Here is a 21,339-nt window from a genome sequence, read left to right on the forward strand (position 1 = left end):
CTGTCCTGTCAGCCATGGTTGCGATTATTACAAAGAAAGTGTAGGATCTCTTATTTTTCAAATAAGAGACGAGGATCCAGTGGTAGTGAGAGATTGAGTTTTATTGCAAAAAATCAAAAATGCAAAATAAAAGAAGCAAAGCCTAGCGGGGCATAAGAAAGAAAAACAACTGGAGCGAAAGAGAGAAATGTGTTCCCAGAGCTTTTTACCTGCACATTCTGGTACCACCCCCCTCTCTGCCCCGAATTGGCTTTCAAGTTTTGAATTGTGACTTCTGAATGGTGCTCTGTATTATAACTCACAATGATATCTAACTTACTAGCTGTACTCCCTTTTGCAGTCTAGCTGAGAGGCTGATGTAAGGTTTCACCGCCAAGTTGACCTTGACTCCGAACAATGCAAGCTTGTATTTCAACTGCAGTTACAATATTTTAAAACTTGGATTTTAACTATTTCCCTACAATCTCCCCCTTTGATTCTTCTAAAAATTCAAAGAGAATGAATCAACAAAAGCTAGTAAGCAGGAAATAGCGAGAGGAACACATTAACAGATGCCGTTGATGGTCCCTTTGTTTAGGAACAGCCTTCAACACTGGAATGGGTAAGCCTATAAAGTGTTACACGCCTTTAAATATAGTAAGCACGCTAATTAGGCAAACGGGGATGAGGGGTAGTCTTTTTTTAAAATTTAGAGTATCCAATTCATTTTTTCCAATTAAGGGGCAATTTAGCAGGAGAGCTGGTTTTTGCACTACGTTGATTGTTCTTTGCACACTGTTTTGTATTGTTGTTTACTATGCCCAAATGCCTCGATAAAATTGTTTATCAAAATAAAAGGGTCAATTTAGCGTGGCCAATTCACCTACCCTGCACATCTTTGGGCTGTGGGGGCGAAACCCATGCAAACACGGGGAGAATGTGCAAACTGTGACCCAGAGCCGGGATCGATCCTGGGACCTCGGGCTGTGAGGCACTGTGCCACCGTGCTGCCCTGATGACGGGCAGTCTTGAGAGGCATAACTTTAGGGACTTTGTTTAGCTATTTAAAGCAACACTTAAGAAGCATTAAAAACACAGTACACAATGTGAACGAAAATGAAAAATAAGATCAAGCCCTGAACTAGAGAGGTTTCCATTGAGCCTAGCCATCTAGATGCCCAGCTCCACAAGGTGTTGGCTGCCGCTTGTTTGAGTTTCTTTTTCTCCGTTAGGATGTGCTCCGCCAAATTAGAAATTTCCTCGGAGTTGTTTGGAATATAGGTGCTGCCCCTATCAGGGTGCAAGTTCCACCCTTTTCAACAAGAACATAGTCCAGAGCCATTAGGATCTGCACGGCCACTGTACAAATGGCACCCATTTCTGCATTGATTTTATCGAGGACTTTAGCGGTGTCATTACCCACCTTTTCCAGGACAGATGTTAATAGACTCTCTTGCCAGCTTAGCGGTCCCATAAAAAGAGATCAGAATAGCCTCTGTAATAGCGCACTTCAACCGAGGTGCGTTGAGAGAGGAAGAAAGGCAAATAAATGGACAATATACCCCAAGTCGCAAGATCCTTTCTCGGAGCGTGGTAGCCAGGGGTAGGCCCTGTGGCCACAAATAAAGTAAGTATCATTACAAGAGGCAAAGCTAGCCACCGCTTCGGGATACCAGCGCTCTGAAAAGTTGCTTCCGCCAGTCATGTTGTGAAGACTTGTCAAAAGGGAGGCATCTTTGGCATACGTATAGGACATGTAAAGGAAGGTGTTAACATTTAGCTCCTTGGGAACCTGTTTAAGCTCTGCATAGCTGGACTGGCTGGTCAAGGGAAAACTAGGAATGCAAAAAACTAAAAATGCAAACAACGGATCCAAATGGCCAAACATTTTGGCAAAACAAAATGTAAAACAAAAATTGTTGAATTGTCCTTACAAAAGACAGGAGTAAAAATAGTCTTTTTAATCACGGTGTGCTCGTTTAACATGAGATGTGTGAATCCAAGCTTTATTTCCCTGGACTTTAACAGCTGCTTGGGTGGTCAGGAGAACTTGATAGGGTCCTTCCCACATAGCATCTAGGGGTTCTTTTTGTACTTTCTTCGCGTAAACCCAAACGCCGGGGACGATGTTGTGTCCTCCTTCTGGCGGGTCTCCCCAGGCTGCTGATACCTGTTGGGAAGCAGAACTAATAGCATTTATTAGATTCTAATAGTATTGTAATAAGGCATCACTCATTAAGTGACAATTATTGTTCCTCGTAGGGACATGGGCCTCCCTGTTATGATTTCAAATGGACTTAGACGTAGTTCTGTTAGGGATTGCCCTAATACTGCCTGGGGCCAAGACATTTGTTCCTCTTGGTGTTTGGCAAGTTGCTGTTTCAGAGTTCTGTTCATTCTTTCCACTTGCCCTAAAAAATCAAAAGAAAATGAAATGAAAATTGCTTATTGTCACAAGTAGGCTTCAAATGAAGTTACTGTGAAAAGCCCCTAGTCGCCACATTCCGGCGCCTGTTTGGAGTGGCCGGTATGGGAATTGAACCGTGCTGCTGGCCTGCCTTGGTCTGCTTTAAAAGCCAGCAATTTAGCCCTGTGCTTAAATGTGGATGATAAGGACAATATAAGTCCCAGGTGATGTTAAGTAGTCTACAGCCATCTTTGCAGACAGCACTCGTAAAGTGTGTTCCTTGGTCAGAGTCAACGTTGATCGGGACTCCCCAGCAGGGAATGTAATCCTTATACAAGACCTTGGCCGTGTGATTAGCTGTGGCCTTTTTAGTCGGAACGGCTTCCACCCACCTTGAGAACTTGTCAACCACCCCAAGAACGTTGGTGTATCCTTGAGATGGAGGAAGTGAGATATGGTTGACCTGCAAATGCTGGAATAGTCCCGCTGGAGCATGAGACCTCAGTTGGGACATAACCGTGATAGGTCCAGAATTGTTCTTCTGGCAGATCACACAGCCGTCTGTTACCAACTGGGCGTGTTTCTTAAATTCTCGACCTCCAGTTTTTCTGAAACCGTGCTGTCATCTGTTGCGGGGCCATGTGCTCCCATGAATGGATCTGTTGACTAATTGGGCGTCAATGCTTGTGGCACGACTGGCGGGTTATCTCTTTGTCTCCAGATGCTGTCATCATCCAGGTTAATTTCTGCTTCAATCCATCTCGATTTTTCCTCTCAAGTACAGTCGCCTTGCATTGTCTGTAGGTCTCGAGTTAGACTGATTGCTCCCAATCTGCGTGTTTGCGCTGGTCCCTCTGGAGGAGCGCATTGTAAGGAGGCCTCTTTGGCTGTCTTGTCGGCTAGGGTGTTTCCTTGTGCTTGGGTGGTATTTTCCTTTGTAGGGCTGTACACTTCAAAATGGACACTTCATATGGTAGTTGTATAGCCTCTAGTTAGTCTCGTACCCTCCTTTCCATTTCAGGTAGGTGTACCTGCTGCGGTGAGAAACCCTCTTCTCCGCCACGACTGGCCAAAGTTCTGTGCAACTCCAAAGCTGTACCTTGAGTCTATATAGATGTTAGCTGTCTGTCCTTTTGCTATCTGGCATGCCTCCGTCAGGGCCTGTAACTCAGCCTTTTGGGTGACGTCCCTGAGGGCAGACAGCCGTTTTGCCACATTCTCGTGTAGGCTTGTTACTGCCCATCTTGCTTTTACGGGTGCCATTGTCAACAAAGGAGGAGCCTTCTGTAAATAAGATCAGGTCTCGGTTGTGCAATAGTTCTTCTTCTGCCAAGCTTGATTCCTCCATTTCGTTCAAGATCTCCACACAGTCATGCCCCTCTCCTCCCCCTTCTTGCTCCTCGGAAAGCGAGAACATAGATGATGGGTTCACCGGGCTAGCCTGGACAATGTGGAGATTGGGGGCTTCCAGGATTGCTGTCCACATGGCTGCAGTCACCTGTGATACTCTGTTCATAGACAACAGAATGTTTATAGTGTGGGTGCACTTGACAGTTAACTTCTAGTCTAGAACTAGACCCGCAGTAGCCATTACAGCCCGACACATGGGCTCCATGGCTCCCACGCAGCTTCCCCATCTGAGTACTACTGTGTCCAGTTTTCCCAAATAGTGTCCAATGGGTCTCTGTTGATCCACTTGTTCTTGTGCCAGTATTGCTGTCCTGCATTCTTATTTCTAATGGTCAAAGAAGGTGAATGGCCTTCTATTGTCGGGGATTCCTAGAGCCTGTGTCGAATACAGGGGGCTGGATTCTCCGTTATTGGGACTATGACCCTACGCCGGCGTCAAAACTGTGGACTTTTACACCAGAAAAACTGGCATGAAAGGGCCACGTATTCCTAGCCCTGCAGGGGACTAGAAGGGACCCAGTGTAGATCTAACAGGTTTTGCTACAGATATGGGTCACTGCACATCCGGGTCAGGGGCTGCGCATGTGCATGGTGGCGGCCTTCAGCGGCCGCACAGTGCTCCATGGCGGGCTTCGACCGTGGAGCTGGATCCTGAAAATAACGCCCCTGATCGGCCGCGTGCCCGACTCTGACCGCCTGCACAAACATTGCCCGGCCGAGTATAAGGCGCCCCCCCCCCCCCGCTCTTCGATCAGCCCCGAACCAGGGCGGACGCGGACGGAGTCTGCAGCCACCACCCGAGTATCATGCCTGGCAGGTCCATATTAGAATCACACCGTCGGGACTTTGGCCGTCGGGGGCAGAAAATGGTGGAGGGGGCTGGGCGGTGCGGTGTACTTGGAGAGTACACCGCTTTTTGGGGCCCGCAGAACCGGGGAACTGGTGTCGGTCCTGACTCTATACAGGGAATTGGATTCTCCGCCCCCACGCTGGCTGCGATTTCGCCGTCGGGGTGCGGAGAATCCAGGCCGAGGTGTTTTTTAGATTCACAAAGGCCTCTAGCTCTTCCTCCGTTCGGGCAATGGCTTCTTTAGATTTTCGTTTTCCCATCCAAATGTTATTCAATGATGGAGCCAGCTCTGCGTAGGAGTCAATCTAATTTTTGTTAAAGTTACACAAACCCAAAAAGTATCTGAGTTCTTGGATAGTAATGGGCTGCTTGGCTGTCCGAAAGACTGTGGTTCTATCCTGGGTAATGTTATGGGTCAGGGCTTAGAGAACCCCAAAGTGTATCATGGAGTTCACCTGACTTATAAATTTTAATCGATTGTGGTATGGGGAGCACACGGCCCACTCTACAGGTGTGGTACAGGTGAAATGGAAAAGTATTTTTTAAAGCAAAACAAAATGTTTATTCTATGAACTGAAGTTAACCTTTTTAAAACATACAGTGAATATTTTGGCAGCCATTAATCAGATACAACCCCCAAAGAATACAACACTAAGTAATCCTTAAACTGTCTTTTTAACATCCATAAGACTGAAAAAAAAACTTTTAACAGAAGCACATCAGGTTAAAGTCACTACTGAGAGCAGTTATTAGTTTTAAATCACCAAAGGATCGACCTACAGTTTTTAGATTACAGAGAGAGAGACTAATACTCCTTCTGGCTGTGACTGCAGCTATCCAGCTCTGAAAATAAAATTAAAACACACCCTGCAGCAAACAGCCTAAAACGAAAGTAAAAAGATGACAGACAGCCCAGCTCCACCCACACTCTGACATCACTGATAAACACACATTTCTTAAAGGTACATTTCTTAAATACCCATTTCTTAAAGACACTCTCATATGGCAGTAAGTTCTCTCCTTCCTTCCCAGGTATACAACCTCTTGTTGGGTAATTTGTGCTTTGGCAATTCTGGCTTTGTGTCCTCAGTTGGGAGTTCTCCAGTGTGGTACGTAGGTCTTGTTCATGTTCTTCTATATTGTGTGCCAACAGGATCCACGTACTGGATAACATGGAACGCATGGTAGGCAACTCTCGCAAATGGCTTTGTAAGGCCATGTTAAATACCGTAGGGCTGTTGCGAAAACCCGGTGGTAGTCTTGTCCAGGTGTACTGTTGCTGTTGGACAGTAAAGGCGAACCATAGCCTAACCTCGGGTGCCAGTGGTACCGACCAAAACCCATTTGCCATATCTATTACCGAGAACCATTTATGTTCTGTGTTAGAGCGTTAGAAATGGTGGAGGGGTCGGCTACCAAAGGTGCCCTTTGATCAATACACTGGATGGCCTTCCTGTAAACGACGGTCAGATCCAAGTCCCATGACATTTCCGTACTGGCCATAGAGGGCTATTAGAGGAACTATGTGTTTTTATCAGGACATCTTGCTTTTCTAGTTGTTGGATGACTGGCAAGCTGCCAGCACTGGAGGTTGGGCTGATGGGATACTGTTGGGTGCACAGTGGTGCAATCCCAGTAAATGATGCTGATTCCATGTGAAATAGGCCGCAATCATTCTTATCTTTCGGCCAAATTGGATGGTCTTTCAACTCCTCCTTCTGCAGGCTTCTGATGGACCATCTGGCTTGGTCACCTTCAAAGTGCAATGAGATATTCAATTGAGTTAGTACTATTACCAGAAGGGCTTGTCCCACTGGGCCCACCCAGATAGATGTGGTCAATTCGTGTGGGCCAAGTCCAATGAGTATGTATTGAATTCTTCTGATGACAAAAATCCAGCCCCCAGCCCCATGGGCAACTTGTATATTGCCGTTTAGAGGTGAAAAGTCTTTGTATCTTTGGGGTAAACATGTTAATCCAGCCCCTATGTCCAGGAGACATTCTATACCTTGACTGCCCTCATAGTGATCTGCAATCCATCTCCTCGCTGTTGGATCAATGCCAGGAGAGGTACCTGAAGATCGAGGCCGGGCTCTTCTAGTTTTTTGCAACTCCTGTTGCTGTGATGTAAGCTGCTTAAATAGTTGCACCAGGTCGTCTTCACCACCAGAGGGTGTGCTTGGATTGGATATCTCGGTCCTCTCTGCCTGCCCTTTTCTTTCCACCGTTTCGCCCAATGGCCTTCTTTGCCGCAGTGATAACACTTTTCAGGTTGTTTTTCTTGGATTTTGCTAGAATCGTTAGACCCCCCCCCATGCATGGCTCAGAGTTTAGCTGCCATATACCCCTAACTGGTTGCACCGATCAACTAATGCTGCAAAGGTTCTTTCTCTGGTCTCCCACCCGGACAGAGTAATCTTTAGCATTTTTACCAATTCTGGTCTTAAACCCGTAACAAAAGCAACTTTCATAGATCCAAAAGAGCTATAGTCCAATTCTTTGTGTACCTGATCGTGCATTCCCGCATGTACCAAACAGATCAGAATCGCTCGTCGTACTCTAGTACTTCCTCTGTCTCTTTTTACTGGTAATCTGTCATCTTTCCTCAGTCCGTTTTTTGCTGGAGCCGACGCCAGCCCCCAGCGCTGGATTGCAGCCCATCCGGCACTTAATTGCTGCTCATCGTCCCCAAGGGCGATTGGGTTCTCATTACTCAATCTCTTCCCGTCTCGTCTAGGTACCATTACCATCAGGATCTGTACCCCGTCCAATGGGTGGAAATTATAAATGCCTTTTAAATGTTCTAACGTTCCCAAATTTTACTTCTGCCTTTCTTGGGGTATGATAATTCTTCAGACCATTTATCAATTTTTTACAGGACTTTAGGGACATGCTGAAAATACTGGATGTATTTAGCTCGAATTGCTTTCGTGCCCCCGGCGTCAGTGGTTTCTTCTGCCTTGATCTTAACCCATTTTTTCTTGAAGATTGAGTTGCACCGAGGAGGATGCCTCGTCCAGATGACTTTCTCCCCTGGAGTTGCTAGACGACTCCGATTCGGATTCAATACCAGCCTCACGTAACTGCGCTTTTCGCTGTTGCGCTTCTATCTCTTCTAGGCAAGGGTACAAATTGGATCTGGGGGGTGTACCTGGCATTTTCGGTGCTGGTGGGGCTTCTTGTTCATCAAGAAATTGCTTTTTGAGCTGTTTGGTTTTGGACTTGATATCGGACTTAAATTCTTTAATATCTGACTTAAGGGGCGGGATTCTCTGCGGGGCGGGCCACTCGGCACCGAGGAGTGGCACGAACCACTCCGGCATCGGGCCATCCCGAAGGTGTGGAATCCTCCGCACCTTCAGAGACTAGGCCGGCGTCGGAGTGTTTGGCACCGCGCCAGTCGGCATGGAAGGGCTTGGTGGCACGGCAACTGGCGCTGAAGGCCCTCCGTTGGCCGGCGCATGCGCGGGAGCGCCAGTGTGTGCTGGCGTCATCCCAGCACATGCGCAGGGGGGTTCTTCTCCGCAGCGGCCATGGCGGAGGTTGACAGTGGCCGTTGCAGAGGGAAAGAGTGCCCCCACGGCAGAGGTCCGCCCGTGGATCGGTGTGCCCCGATCGTGGGCCAGGCCACCGGGGGTGCACTCCCCGGGGCCAGATACCCCCCCTCCCCCCGAGGACTCTGCAGGCCACCTATGGAGCCAGGTCCCGCCGGTACGGACCCGTTGTGATTCACGCCGGCGGGACCGGCCGGAAACGGGCGGTCACTCGGCCCTTTACGGGCCGGAGAATCGCGGGGGGGGGGGGGCTGCCAACAGCCCTGACCTGCACGCCGCGATTCCTGCCCCCGCCAAAGCCCCGGCGGTGGAGAATTTGGCGGGGGCGGAATTTACCCCCCCCCCCACCCCGGCGTTTCTCCAACCCGGCGGGGGCGGGGTGTCAGAGAATCCCGGCCAAGATCTTTTACTTTGGCTTCTAAATTTTCCGATTTATGTTTTTCCCTTTTTAACTGTTCACTTAACTGCCTTTAACTGTTCTTTTGCAGCGGTCAGTGCATGATCATGTTGGGATTGACCCGTAATAATCGTTTCGCTGTCAAACCTGACCCATAATGACTAGGGACCATTTGGTTTGGTCTCTTTCTTTCATCTGGATAGTTTATCCTCAGATTCTTTTAATATCTTCCAAGGACCATTCTCCTTTGGAGGCACAGTACTTTTCCTCAATCTCTGAACAGGTTTTGGATAAGTAAAATTTTTGATTTTTGCAATAAAACTCAATCTTGCACTACCACCGGACCCTCATCTCTTATTTGAAAATTAAGAGATCCTACAATTTGGCGCTGCTAGCAGGGTAGCTGAGAGAAAAGGAACCAAAGATATAATTGCTCTATATACTCCTTTAATTGCTGAAGGATCTCATCTAAGGAAACGTCCATCGGGCCTACCCGCCTTTGACGATGCTCAGCAACTGCTTGTTCTTTTCCTCCTCCATAATATTTCTGAATAGACTCAAACCGTGCGACTTATTTCAGCCTGGCCAGTATATCTACCCTGTATACCGCCAAAATCCAGACTTCTGTTTAGGGACTTGAGCTGACTACCATACCGGAGAGGTTCAGGGTCGCGTAAAAGGATTACCGAGTCTAAACAACGACCAGGGATTTTGTTAATAGAGAGGCGTCCTTACCTCCAGGAATAGACCTGTCCAGATCTTCGGTTCCTTTTCTCTCTTAGCTACCCTGCTCGCAGTGCCAAATTGTAGGATCTCTTATTTTTCAAATAAGAGACGAAAATCAGGTGGTAGTGCAAGATTGAGTTTCATTGCAAAAATCAAGTTTGTACACTTCAAAAACTACAAAAATACAAATTAAAGAAGCAAAGCCCAGCAGGGCATAAAGAAGAAAAACAACGGGAAAGAGAACAAAGGGAGTGAGAGCAATGTGCACCCAGAGGTTTTTATCTGCACTTTCTGGTACCGCCCCCCTCTCTGCCCCTAATTGGCTTACAAGTTTTGAATTGTGACTTCTGAATGGTGCTCTGTATTATAACTCACAATGATATCTAACTTACTAGCTGTACTCCCTTTTGCAGTCTAGCTGAGAGGCTGATGTGAGGTTTCACTGCCAAGCTGACCTTGACTCCGATCAATGCAAACTTGTATTTCAACTGTAGTTACAATATTTAAAAAACTTGGATTTTAACTATATCCCTACAGAAAGTATTTAACTTGTCATTGCGTAACTTAGTTAAAAGAAATGTGAATTCTGAGCAGCAATTTTAGACTGGTATTACATATACACATTTCATCTTGGCGATAAACCAAATCAAAGCATAATTTAGAAAATGTGCAGTAAATCTACTTTCCAAATCACATGTACATTTTTTAATCAATATTTCTAGGCTCTGCCTGCCAGCATATTTGCAGAGCAGTGGATCTGATTCAAGTGAAGAAGGCAGTTACACAGAACCACTGGTCAGTTTGTGCAGAGTGTGCCAAATGTTTGAAAGCACATGATGAAGAGCCTGATATTTCATCAAATATTTGGATGTGCCTGAAATGTGGTTACCAGGTAAGTGACAAAAAGTTTTGTAATGTATTTAAATTTGCAACTTCTACTTTCTTCATCGGGAATTAATGTGTAATTGAAAGTTTCATGCACAGGATAACTAAACATGAAATGAGCAATGGTTTCAAACTTATTCCTTTCACATACCATTACAAATCACTATTCATTTCCAGCTCAGCTGAGTTTTGTAAGGTAGCTCTTGATAATTTAGAACCTGAAATCTTGAAGTTATTCCTTGTTGCTTTTCCTTCAATGCTCCCCACCATGCCAAAAATCATGATTGTTTTTGCCAAAGTGACATTGCCTTCTAATCTATGCAAGGTTAGATTAACTCATTAAATGTTAGTTAAAAAAGGGGGCAGCCCGGTGGTTAGCACAGCTGCCTCACAGCGCCAGGGACCCGCGTTCAATTCCGACCTTGGGTGACTGTCTGTATGGAGTTTGCACGTTCTCCCCGTGTCTGTGTGGGTTTCCCCCGGCTGCTCTGCTTTCCTCCCACAGTCCAAAGATGTGCAGGTTGGTAAATTGGCCATACTAAAATGCCCCTTGGTGTCCAAGGATGTGGGGTTACAGCGATAGGGCAGGGGATTTGGCCTAGGCAGTGTGCTCTTTCAGAAGGTCGATACAGACTCGATGAGCCAAATGGCCGCCTTCTGCACTGTAGGGATTCTATGATGATTATATATACTGTCACAATTTGACTCGATACTTGCGCATTCATCCTGGGTCTTGCTGACTTGAAACCTGAAATTTACATGCAATTTACTGATCTCAATACACCTAAGAAATTTACAGATCGCTACAAATATTGGGATTCCTCCCCACCCTGTAATACCGTACGAGGTTTGTTAGACTACTTGTTGTTCACTTCTTCATAAGCTTTCTCTTTGTGTTAAAATTATCCACTTAAATGGAATAAATCTTTTAAATGTTAGTCTGTCGTGTTTTTATTAGTTTTAGCAACAAAGTATTTTTACTCAATATTTCTTTGCTTAAAAGTCCAATTTTAGAGGTAAACTGGAGCTATTGTAGTTGGGCTTCCATTCCTTCTAGCACACTCCAGTGAAATTATCTCAAATATGGCATTACTGTGAAACTTCCAGCCTGCAGTAATATTCTGTCAGGTCAGACAAGAACACATATGTTCTCTCCATAGTGGCCCATGGGTCCATCTAATTTCATTTTAAGCTTTTTTTTAACAGGAAGAGGTGGGCTTTTTTTTGAGCAGGAAGAGGTTAACGTTGATATTTAAATATGAAATTGTTAGGAGCCCAATAGTAGATCCCTTATTTTCTAAATCACAAAAATATAGATAACAGTCACACCGTGAGACTCAAGTGCATATTCTAAGCTGAGAAGAGCAGCGAGTTCTTCCCAGTAAACTGACCATTCATTGCATTGCTGTTTGTGAGGTGCTGCTATTTGCAAGTTAGCAGCCACATTTGCCTCCAAATCACCAATGACTGCACTTCAAAGATGATGAATTGGCTCTGAAGCACTTTGGCATGATGTGAGAGCATGAAAGTCTTTTTTTGGGCCCTTTCTGCAGCTATTTTAGTGGGTTTAGCATTGTAAACCACTCCAACAGATGTTCCTTAGAACATAGAACATAGAGAAATACAGAACAGAACAGGCCCTTTGGCCCACGATGTTGTGCCGAACTTTTGTCCTAGGTTGATCATAGATCATAGAATTTTGGACACTAAGGGCAATTTATCATGGCCAATCCACCCAACCTGCACATCTTTGGACTGTGGGAGGAAACCGGAGCACCCGGAGGAAACCCACGCACACACTGGGAGGATGTGCAGACTCCACACAGACAGTGAACCAAGCCGAAATCGAACCTGGGACCCTGGAGATGTGAAGCAATTGTGCTATCCACAATGCTACCGTGCTGCCCTTAAGAACAAATTAATTTACACTCCATTATTCTACCCTATCCAATAGCCGCTTGAAGGTCCCTAACGTTTCCAACTCAACTACTTCCACAGGCAGTGCATTCCATGCCCCCACTACTCTCTGGGTAAAGAACCTACCTCTGACATCCCCCCTATATCTTCCACCATTTACCTTAAATTTATGTCCCCTTGTAATGGTTTGTTCCACCCGGGGAAAAAGTCTCTGACTGTCTACTTTATCTATTCCCTTGATCATCTTATAAACCTCTATTAAGTCGCCCCTCATCCTTCTCTGTTCTAATGAGAAAAGGCCTAGCACCCTCAACCTTTCCTCGTAAGACCTACTCTCCATTCCAGGCATTCTTACATCCTGGTAAGTCTCCTTTGCACCTTTTCCAAAGCTTCCACATCCTTCCTAAAATGAGGTGACCAGAACTGCACACAGTGCTCCAAATGTGGCCTGACCAAGATTTTGTACAGCTGCATCAGCACCTCATGGCTCTTAAATTCAATCCCCTCTGCTAATGAACGCTAGCACACCATAGGCCTTCTTCACAGCTCTATCCACTTGAGTGGCAACTTTCAAAGATCTATGAACATAGACCCCAAGATCTCTCTGCTCCTCTACATTGCCAAGAACCCTACCGTTAACCCTGTATTCCGCATTCATATTTGTCCTTCCAAAATGGACAACCTCACACTATGTCAGGGTTAAACTCCATCTGCCACTTCTCAGCACAGCTCTGCATCCTATCTATGTTTCTTTGCAGCCAACAACAGCCCTCCTCACTATCCACAACTCCACCAATCTTCGTATCATCTGCAAATTTACTGACCCACCCTTCAACTCCCTCATCCAAGTCATTAATGAAAATCACAAACAGCAGAGGACCCAGAACTGATCCCTGCAGTACGCCACTGGTAACTGAGCTCCAGGCTAAATATTTGCCATCCACCACCACTCTCTGACTTCTATCGGTTAGCCAGTTCGTTATCCCAGTGGCCAAATTTTCCACTGTCCCATGCCTCCTTACTTTCTGCATAAGCCTACCATGGGGAACCTTATCAAATGCCTTACTAAAATCCATGTACACTACATCCACTGCTTTACCTTCATCCACATGCTTGGTCACCTCCTCAAAGAAGTCAATAAGACTTGTAAGGCAAGACCTACCCCTCACAAATCCGTGCTGACTATCCCTAATCAAGCAGTGTCTTTCCAGATGCTCAGAAATCCTATCCCTCAGTACCCTTTCCATTACTTTGACTACCACCGAAGTAAGACTAACTGGCCTGTAATTCCCAGGGTTATCCCTATTCCCATTTTTGAACAGGGGCACAAAATTCTCCACTCTCCAATCCCCTGGTACCACCCCTGTTGACAATGAGGACGAAAAGATCATTGCCAACGGCTCTGCAATTTCATTTCTTGCTTCCCATAGAATCCATGGATATATCCCGTCAGGCCCCCGGAGACTTGTCTATCCTCAAGTTTTTCAAAACGCCCAACACATCCTCCTTCCTAACAAGTATCTCCTCGAGCTTACCAGTCTGTTTCACACTGTCCTCTCCAACAATATGGCCCCTCTCGTTTGTAAATACTGAAGAAAAGTACTCATTCAAGACCTCTCTTATCTCTTCAGACTCAATACACAATCTCCTGCCACTGTCCTTGAGCGGACCCACCCTCGCTCTAGTCATTCTCATATTTATCACATGTGTAAAAGGCCTTGGGGTTTTCCTTGATCCTACCCGCCAAAGATTTTTCATGCCCTCTCTTAGCTCTCCTAATCCCTTTCTTCAGTTCCCTCCTGGCTATCTTGTATTCCTCCAGCGCCCTGTCTGAACATTGTTTCCCCAGCCTTACATAAGTCTCCTTCTTCCTCTTAACAAAGACATTCAACCTTTCTTGTCAACCATGGTTCCCTCACTCGACCATCTCTTCCCTGCCTGACAGGAACATGCATATCAAAGACACGCAGTACCTGTTCCTTGAACAAGTTGCACATTTCACTTGTGTCCTTCCCTGACAGCCTATGTTCCTTAGCGTCTAGATTGTCCCTTTCTGGGCTTGTGTCTAGGTAATACGTTGTGAAATGCAAGGATTTAATGGAGGACTTTTAGTCTGTTCATCAGCTAATGGAATTTATCATCTCCAAGAAGCAGACTGAATCTTCACTCTTCAGGTTAACACTAAAACTCTGAACAAATACACTAAAAAATATACATATTTTATTCAAGGCAGTTTCATGTAAGTGAACGAAAGCAGAAGAACAACCAAACAGCATTAGAACTAACCAACACTTACTCCGCTTACTGCTCCCCTAATACCACCCACTTCTCCCATCCTACATTCCCCATTTTAACCCCCTTACCCACCCCCCCCCCCCTCCCACTGACCCCTCAAACCTCCTGAAATAATTCAATGAACGGCTTCCACCCCCGGGTGAACCCTTCTACTGACCCGTTCAAGACGAACTTGACCTTCTCCATCTTCAGGAATTCTACCAGGTCACTTGCCCTCACCCCCAATTTTGGCAGATCCGAGTCCTGCCACTCGAGCAAGGTCCGTCTCTGGGCTATCAGGGAGGCAAAGACAAAAGCATTGGCCTCTCACACACCCTGAATTCCTGGATCTTCCGACATCCCAAATATCGCGATGAAAATTGGGAGGTTCTGGAACAAGAACAGAAACCTTGGCAGCACTGTCATTTTTACTGTCTGCACCTGCCCCGCCTGTGACAGCGCAGCACATCCCACCTCCTGAAGTCCGCTTTCATCTCAGAGCCAGTTTCAACTTGTGCAGCACGCCCAGTCCCGAGTCACCTGGATGCCCAAGTATCTGAAGCTCGGCCATCACTTTGAACGGCAGCTCCACTAATCTCCCCTCCTGCTGTCTCGTCTCAATCGGGAATACCTTGCACTTTCCCATATTCAACTTGTATCCAGAGAACTCGCCAAACTCCTCCAAAATCTCCATAATGTTCCCGATACTGCCCAACAGGTCTGCAATACTTAAAACAGGTCGCCAGCATACAATGAGACCCTGTGCTTGCCCCCCCCCCCCCAAAAGTCCCTCTCCAGTCCCTCGACGCTTTAAGCGCATTGCCAGCGGCTCTATTACCAAGGAGAAAAGCAAGGGAGTGCGCGGGCACCCCTGCCTCGTCCCCCGATGCAGCCCAAAATACCTGAACTCACCCGGTTTGTCCACACACTTGCGACCGACGCCTTATACAATAGCTAGACCCAGTTCACAAATGCCGGTCCGATTCCGAACTGCCCCAGCACCTCCAGCAGATACTCCTACTCCATCCAATTGAACTCCTTATCCGCATCTATCACCACCACTGCCTCTACCTCCTGTCCCTCCAAAGCCATCATAATTACATTGAGCAGCCTCCTCACGTTCGCCATCAACTGCCTCCCCTTCACAAACCCATTTGGTCCTCGTCTACCACCCCAGGGACGCAGTCCTCGAATCGCGAGGCCAACACATTTGCCAGATAATGATGTTGGGCGGTAGGACCCACACTACTCCAGATTCTTAGTTTTTATTATCAGGGGGATGGAAGCCTGCAACAATGTAGGAGGCAGCTTCCCCCTTCCCTTGCTTCATTATACACCTTCACCAGCAGTGGCTCCACGTCCGCCTCAAATGTTTTATAAAACTCCACTGGCAGCCCGTCCGGCCCCAGGGCCTTCCCTGCCTGCATTATCCCCATATTTTCCATTTCCTCCCTCAACCCAATTGGGGCCCCCAATCCCTGAACCAGCTTCTCCTCTACCTTGGGAAACTGCAGTCCTACCAAAACGCTGTATCCTCTCCCACCCCGGCTGGGGGCTCAGACTTGTATAACCTTCTATAGAATGCCTCAAATACACCATTCACCCCCTCCGGGTCCAACACCACCCTAGCCTTATCATCCCTTACTCTACTGATCACCCTCGCCACCTCTTGCTTCCTCAACTGGTGGGCCGACATCCTACTCGCCATCTCTCCGTACTTATATACTGCCCCTCCGACCCTCCGTTACTGCCCCACCGTTTTCCCCGTAGACACTAACCCAAACTTCACCTGGAGCCTCTGCCTCCCCTTCAACAGCCCTGCTTCTGGGGCCTCTGAATACCTCCTGTCTACCTTCAAAATCTCATCCACCAGCCTTGCCATCTCCTCCTGTACTTTTGCCATGACACCCGAACTGAGATATACCCCCCTGACCACTGCCTTGAGTGTCTCCCACAGCGTGGCGGCTGTAACCTCCCTCGTGTCGTTTAACTCCACTTATCCGCACCCGCTCGTACACCTCCTTATCCGCCAACAACCCCACATCCAGTCTTCACTACAGGGGGAAACCTCAATCGCCAAATAGTGCGAGTTGACCACCCCTGCCAGCAAAGCCTTGTCTAACACGAAACAATCAACCCCATAATCAACCGGTGCGAGTCCAAGTCAGGAATCTTTCCTAACCCTCGCCTATAAAACCTACATCATCTCAATTTGGGGCATAAATGTTCACCAAAATCACCGGCATCCGCTCCAGCTTTCCGCTAACCATCACAAACCCCCCCCACCCCCCGGGTCTGCCACAATGTTCCCACCTCGAAAGCCACCCGCCTATTCACCAACACCACCAGCCCCCTCCGAATATGTCCAGTCCTGAGTGAAACACCTGCCCCACCCACTTTCCTCAAGCTTGTCTGGTTCCCTATCTTCAGGTGCGTCTCCTGCAAAAAGGTCGCGTCCGCCTTCAGACGACTCAGGTGCGCGAACATACGTGACTGTTTGACCGGCCCATTCAGCCCCCTCATGTTCCACGTGACCAACCTGGTTTGGGGGGGGGTGCCCCCTGACCCTTGGCCCCTTTCCCTCCCAATTAACCATATCCCTTTTTGAGCTAGTCCCCGGCACATCAACCCCAACCTCTCCCACGTTCCTGCCTCTTGACAACCCACCACGTCACTCCCGTTAACCAGCCCGCCCAGCAAGCATGGTGCCCCTTTCCCAAGGCCTCCAACTTCCCTACCCCCCCCCCCCCCCCCCCCCCCCCCCCATCCCTCCAGCCATATGCCCCTGAAGAGTAATAAAAGGCGCACTCACCCTTCTTGTCTCCCATGGAGAGCCGGCCCTCCAGCAAACACACCTTCAAATACCTTTTTTAAAGAATAATTTTAATTTTTTAAAAAATGCACAAACTGCTCCAAAGTTCAATGTCCTCACTCTCCTCCCAGTCCATTGTCCCTCATAAACTCAGTTGCCTCTTCTGGCATGTCAAAATAGTACTCTTCTGGAAGTTATCCACAGGCGGGCTGTGTACAATACTCCGAACTTCAGCCCCTTTTAAAGAGTGCTGCCTTGACCCGGTTGAAACCGGCCGCCTTCTTGGCCACTTCTGCTCCCAGGTCTTGATACACCCGCAGCTCGTCCCCTTCCCAGTTTCATTTCCTGGTCTTCCTCGCTTGATATGTGACCAACTTCTTTCAACATCTCTTTCTTTGAGTCCCTTACTGCCCAATGAGTTTTCCTAGCTCCCACATGCCCTGCCATTAGCATTTCTCATGCTATCTGTACGCGCTATCCCTCAGTCTCTCTGTAATCATGGGTGAAGCCACAACCTTCACTCCTGCCAAATCATTCCCTCAAAGTTAGTTTACTCCTTTCACTGGGAATTCCTTAAATACTCTGTCAACTACTGGACCTGACACAAAATCACACTCCAATTGTACTCTGTACAATGGAACTGGGATACAATTTCCACCTATCCCATTCACTAATACCTCCGCTTTCACCGACCACTGACGGAGATCAAAAGCACTCCCTAGTTATTATGCAGTACCCCTGTTGTGGTCAAAAATTGAAACCACTCAAGTCTGCAAGTTGCAGTAACTGAGACTTTATTCATATTGATATCTTTTGGTTACATATAAACAGGAGGTCTCGCGTACATCAATAAATCAGTTGCCGAGCTTACACAGATAGCTACTTATCTCTGTAGTATGGCCCGCCTGACTCGCAGAAGAGATAACTCCCCATCTGCCTTACTATCTCCTTCTTGTCTTGTTTTGGCTGGCTTTCCATGTACCTGAAAGGTTCCTGGGGCTGACTTTAAAACTATTAATGTCGGAACTACATTCACCTATCTCTAAAACTATAAATGTACATCTTAATATGAATTCAATTTCAAATTATTTAAATTACTCTCGGCCGGGACATGGGCAAACTACAGCCCGTGGGAGCTTTTTATCTGGCCTGCAGCTACTCCAGGGGTTCCATGGTAGTACAATGTAAATTGGAGTCGCCAATGATAGGTGCCAGGAGTTAGGTGTTTCTCAGAGAGTGTGGATCTCTTGTTAGAGGAGGTGAGTTTATGTGGAGCAGCAGGGGCTATGGATTACTTATGAGATCAGTGTAGTTTCAATTTGCAGTTTAATTTCGCAAGTATATTTTAAAACTTCAATCTTTAGTTTTAATACACTTTAAAAATATGTGGGCGCAGCTGGCTAGGTCACCATTTATTGCCCATCCCCTTGTGAAGGTGGTGTTGTGCTCCTTTCCTGAACAACTGAAGTCCATGGGCGGAATTCTCCGCTCCCGGGCAAAATCGGGAAGGCTGTCGTGAACTCGGCCGAGTTTCACGACGGCCTCGGAGGCCGCTCCTCTCACCGTATTCACCCTCACCCGGGGGGCTAGGAGCGGCGCTCCCTTATTCTCGGCCGCCGGGCCTTGACGCTTGCGTCAAGGCGGTGCGCCGAGAATGACGCCACGGCGGCGCCTATGTGACGTCAGCCGCGCATGCGCAGGTTGGCCGGCTCCAACACGCGCATGCGCGGCTGACGTCACGACGGCTGACGGCTCAAACCCATGCATGCGCGGTGGCCGTCTTCCCCTCCGCTGCCCCGCAAGACGTGGCGGCTTGATCTTGCGGGGTGGCGGAGGGGAAAGAGTGCGTCGCTTTTAGACGCCGGCCCGACGATCGGTGGGCACTGATCGCGGGCCAATCCTTTCCCGAGCACGGCCGTGGTGCTCACTCCCCTCTCTGCGCCCCACAAGCTTCAAATGGGCCTTTGGCGCCCATGTTCACGACGGCAGAGACCAGGTGTGGTTGCCGCCGTCGTGAAACGGTCGTGAACGGCAGGCCGCTTGGCCCATCCGGGCAATTCTTCTGAGCGGGGGGTGGGAGAATCGTGGGGGGCGCCGGGGGGCGTGAAATGAGTCGCCCGGCCCTCCCGCGATTCTCCCACCCGGCGTGGGGAGCGGAGAATCGTGCCCCATGTGTTGAAGGAACAGGGCTGTTTGAAAAGGAGGCACAGGATTTTGACCCAGTGACAGTGAAGAAATGGCGGTTATAGTTCCAAGTCAGGATGGTGTGTGACTTGGAGGAAATTCAAAGGTGGTGGTGTTCCCATGTATCTGCTGCCCTTCTTCTCAGGCCATTCACCTGATGAAGGAGCTGTGCTCTGAAAGCTAGTGATTCGAAACAAACCTGTTGGACTTTAACCTGGTGTTGTAAGACTTCTTACTGTGTCCACCCCAGTCCAACGCCGGCATCTGCACATCATGGCTTCTTCTCGGTGGTAGAGGTCACCGGTTTAGAAGGTGTTGTTGAAGGTGCTGATCTTGCTGAGGTCTGGTGCTGTGTTTGCTGGCAGTTCTTCAATACCTTTTCTGAACAGCCACTTTTCATATGCAGACCTATACAGCGAATGGTAGCAACTTGTATGGCACTATGGTGTTACGATCCCAGTTGATGTTATAACAGATCCCAGATTGGAACCGTCACATGAAAAACGTAACTTTTACTTGTTATAAAATGTGGAGGAACAGAGTCACAGGACCGCTAATTAGTTTTGACACGAGGAAAAAACATGTGGTAAACATGAAAAATTGGATTATTAAACAATACTCCTTTACTCACCCCCCCCCTCCCCTTACCTTAACAAATACACACAGGTTTAAAGATTAACATGGATTACAATGATCTCATTAACACAGCCCCTTTTAAGCACACAAGGTAACTGTGGGCAAATACACTCTTCACTTTGGAGCCAAAATGAATGGTTTGTGGATGTCTCATCCGAATACTTCCAGAGGATGATCACATAAGAGTTTCCAAGCTCTATTCTTAAAAACATGCTTTAAAATTCCTCTCATAATAGCACTTCATAACGGCTTGCATTCAGAAATCCAGTCCTCATTTTACAAATTACACTTTTAAAGAAAGGTTCTGCTCCACTTTTAAAACAGTGAATCCTGTCCAGGATTTTATACCAACCCCTTTAGGATTTCTTTGTCTTGACTGCAGTGCAAACTGCTCATAATTGCTTTAACATTCAATTCCCAGACTGTATTAAAATGGCATCAGATGTTTGTTTTACCTTTTAAAGGCTGCTGCCCCACTTTAAATCTGGTTACTGCAATTGTCCCTAGCTCAAATTTACTCTTCCTTGAATTCTTCTGAACAATATGTTGGCCTCTGTTCACTTAACTCCAGACATCTTGGACATTCTCTACAGTCTCTTGTTTCCTTAATTAACTCGAGTTTATATTTCTGGCATCTGTTTTGTTAACAATTACTCCGTTGTATGGATTTTATTTTAGCAAAGCTGAGAGAGATGTTCCCTCTTTATCCTTCTAAACCAACTGCTTCTCGAAGAGCTGTGAGATCTGTCCTCTCTCTCACTACTTATCTTTAACTGCAATCAAATTAGCTAAACTAAAAATAAAAGCTTCTCTACTTTACAAGGACCCAATTACTAAGTGACCACTGCTTGTTTATTTATTCTTCATGCCATTGACCTCTCTAAGCACAATGGAAACTTGGTTGGACTTAGCTAATCCCCAGACATACAAACACCGTTGTCCAGCATGAATAAACTATAGGTTTTACCCTTCCAGGCACAGGAACATTAAATTAAACCCACTTCACACTACACCTTATTTCTAATGTTTACCAATATAAATATAAATCCCTTAAAATTATCTTTGTTTTTCTGACAGTAGCCAGTTCCGTCCTAACCAGGACTGATGTGCACTTTCGAGCAGGAGTAGTCACCATTCCTTTCTGCCCGGTCCCTCTAATAATACTGGGGAAAGAGCACAGCACTAGCTGAAGTCTTGGTTCAGTGAGAAAATACCATAGACCAGAATTTGAAACTGGACTTTCAGGTCTGCATTGAAATAGAAAAACGCGGCGTACTTTTACCCAACAGAATGGTTATGCATTTATAA

The 21,339-nt window shown here is 47.0% G+C and overlaps 1 protein-coding gene across 6 annotated transcripts in view; it reads left to right on the forward strand.

Annotated features, from left to right (window-relative positions):
• The window catches only part of usp45 (ubiquitin specific peptidase 45), a 370,776-nt gene that overhangs the window by 23,702 nt on the left and 325,735 nt on the right, over window positions 1-21,339 (forward strand). For 4 of the 6 annotated variants that reach the window (XM_038799526.1, XM_038799527.1, XM_038799525.1 and 1 more), the window contains exon 3: window positions 10,046-10,215. The exons of the other annotated variants lie outside the window; for them this stretch is intronic. In XM_038799526.1, the coding sequence (XP_038655454.1) occupies window positions 10,046-10,215 (170 nt within the window). The remainder of the gene's footprint in view (window positions 1-10,045; window positions 10,216-21,339) is intronic. 6 annotated transcript variants of the gene reach the window in all.

Source organism: Scyliorhinus canicula, chromosome 6, assembly GCF_902713615.1.
Source record: "Scyliorhinus canicula chromosome 6, sScyCan1.1, whole genome shotgun sequence".
Lineage (NCBI taxonomy): Eukaryota > Metazoa > Chordata > Chondrichthyes > Carcharhiniformes > Scyliorhinidae > Scyliorhinus > Scyliorhinus canicula.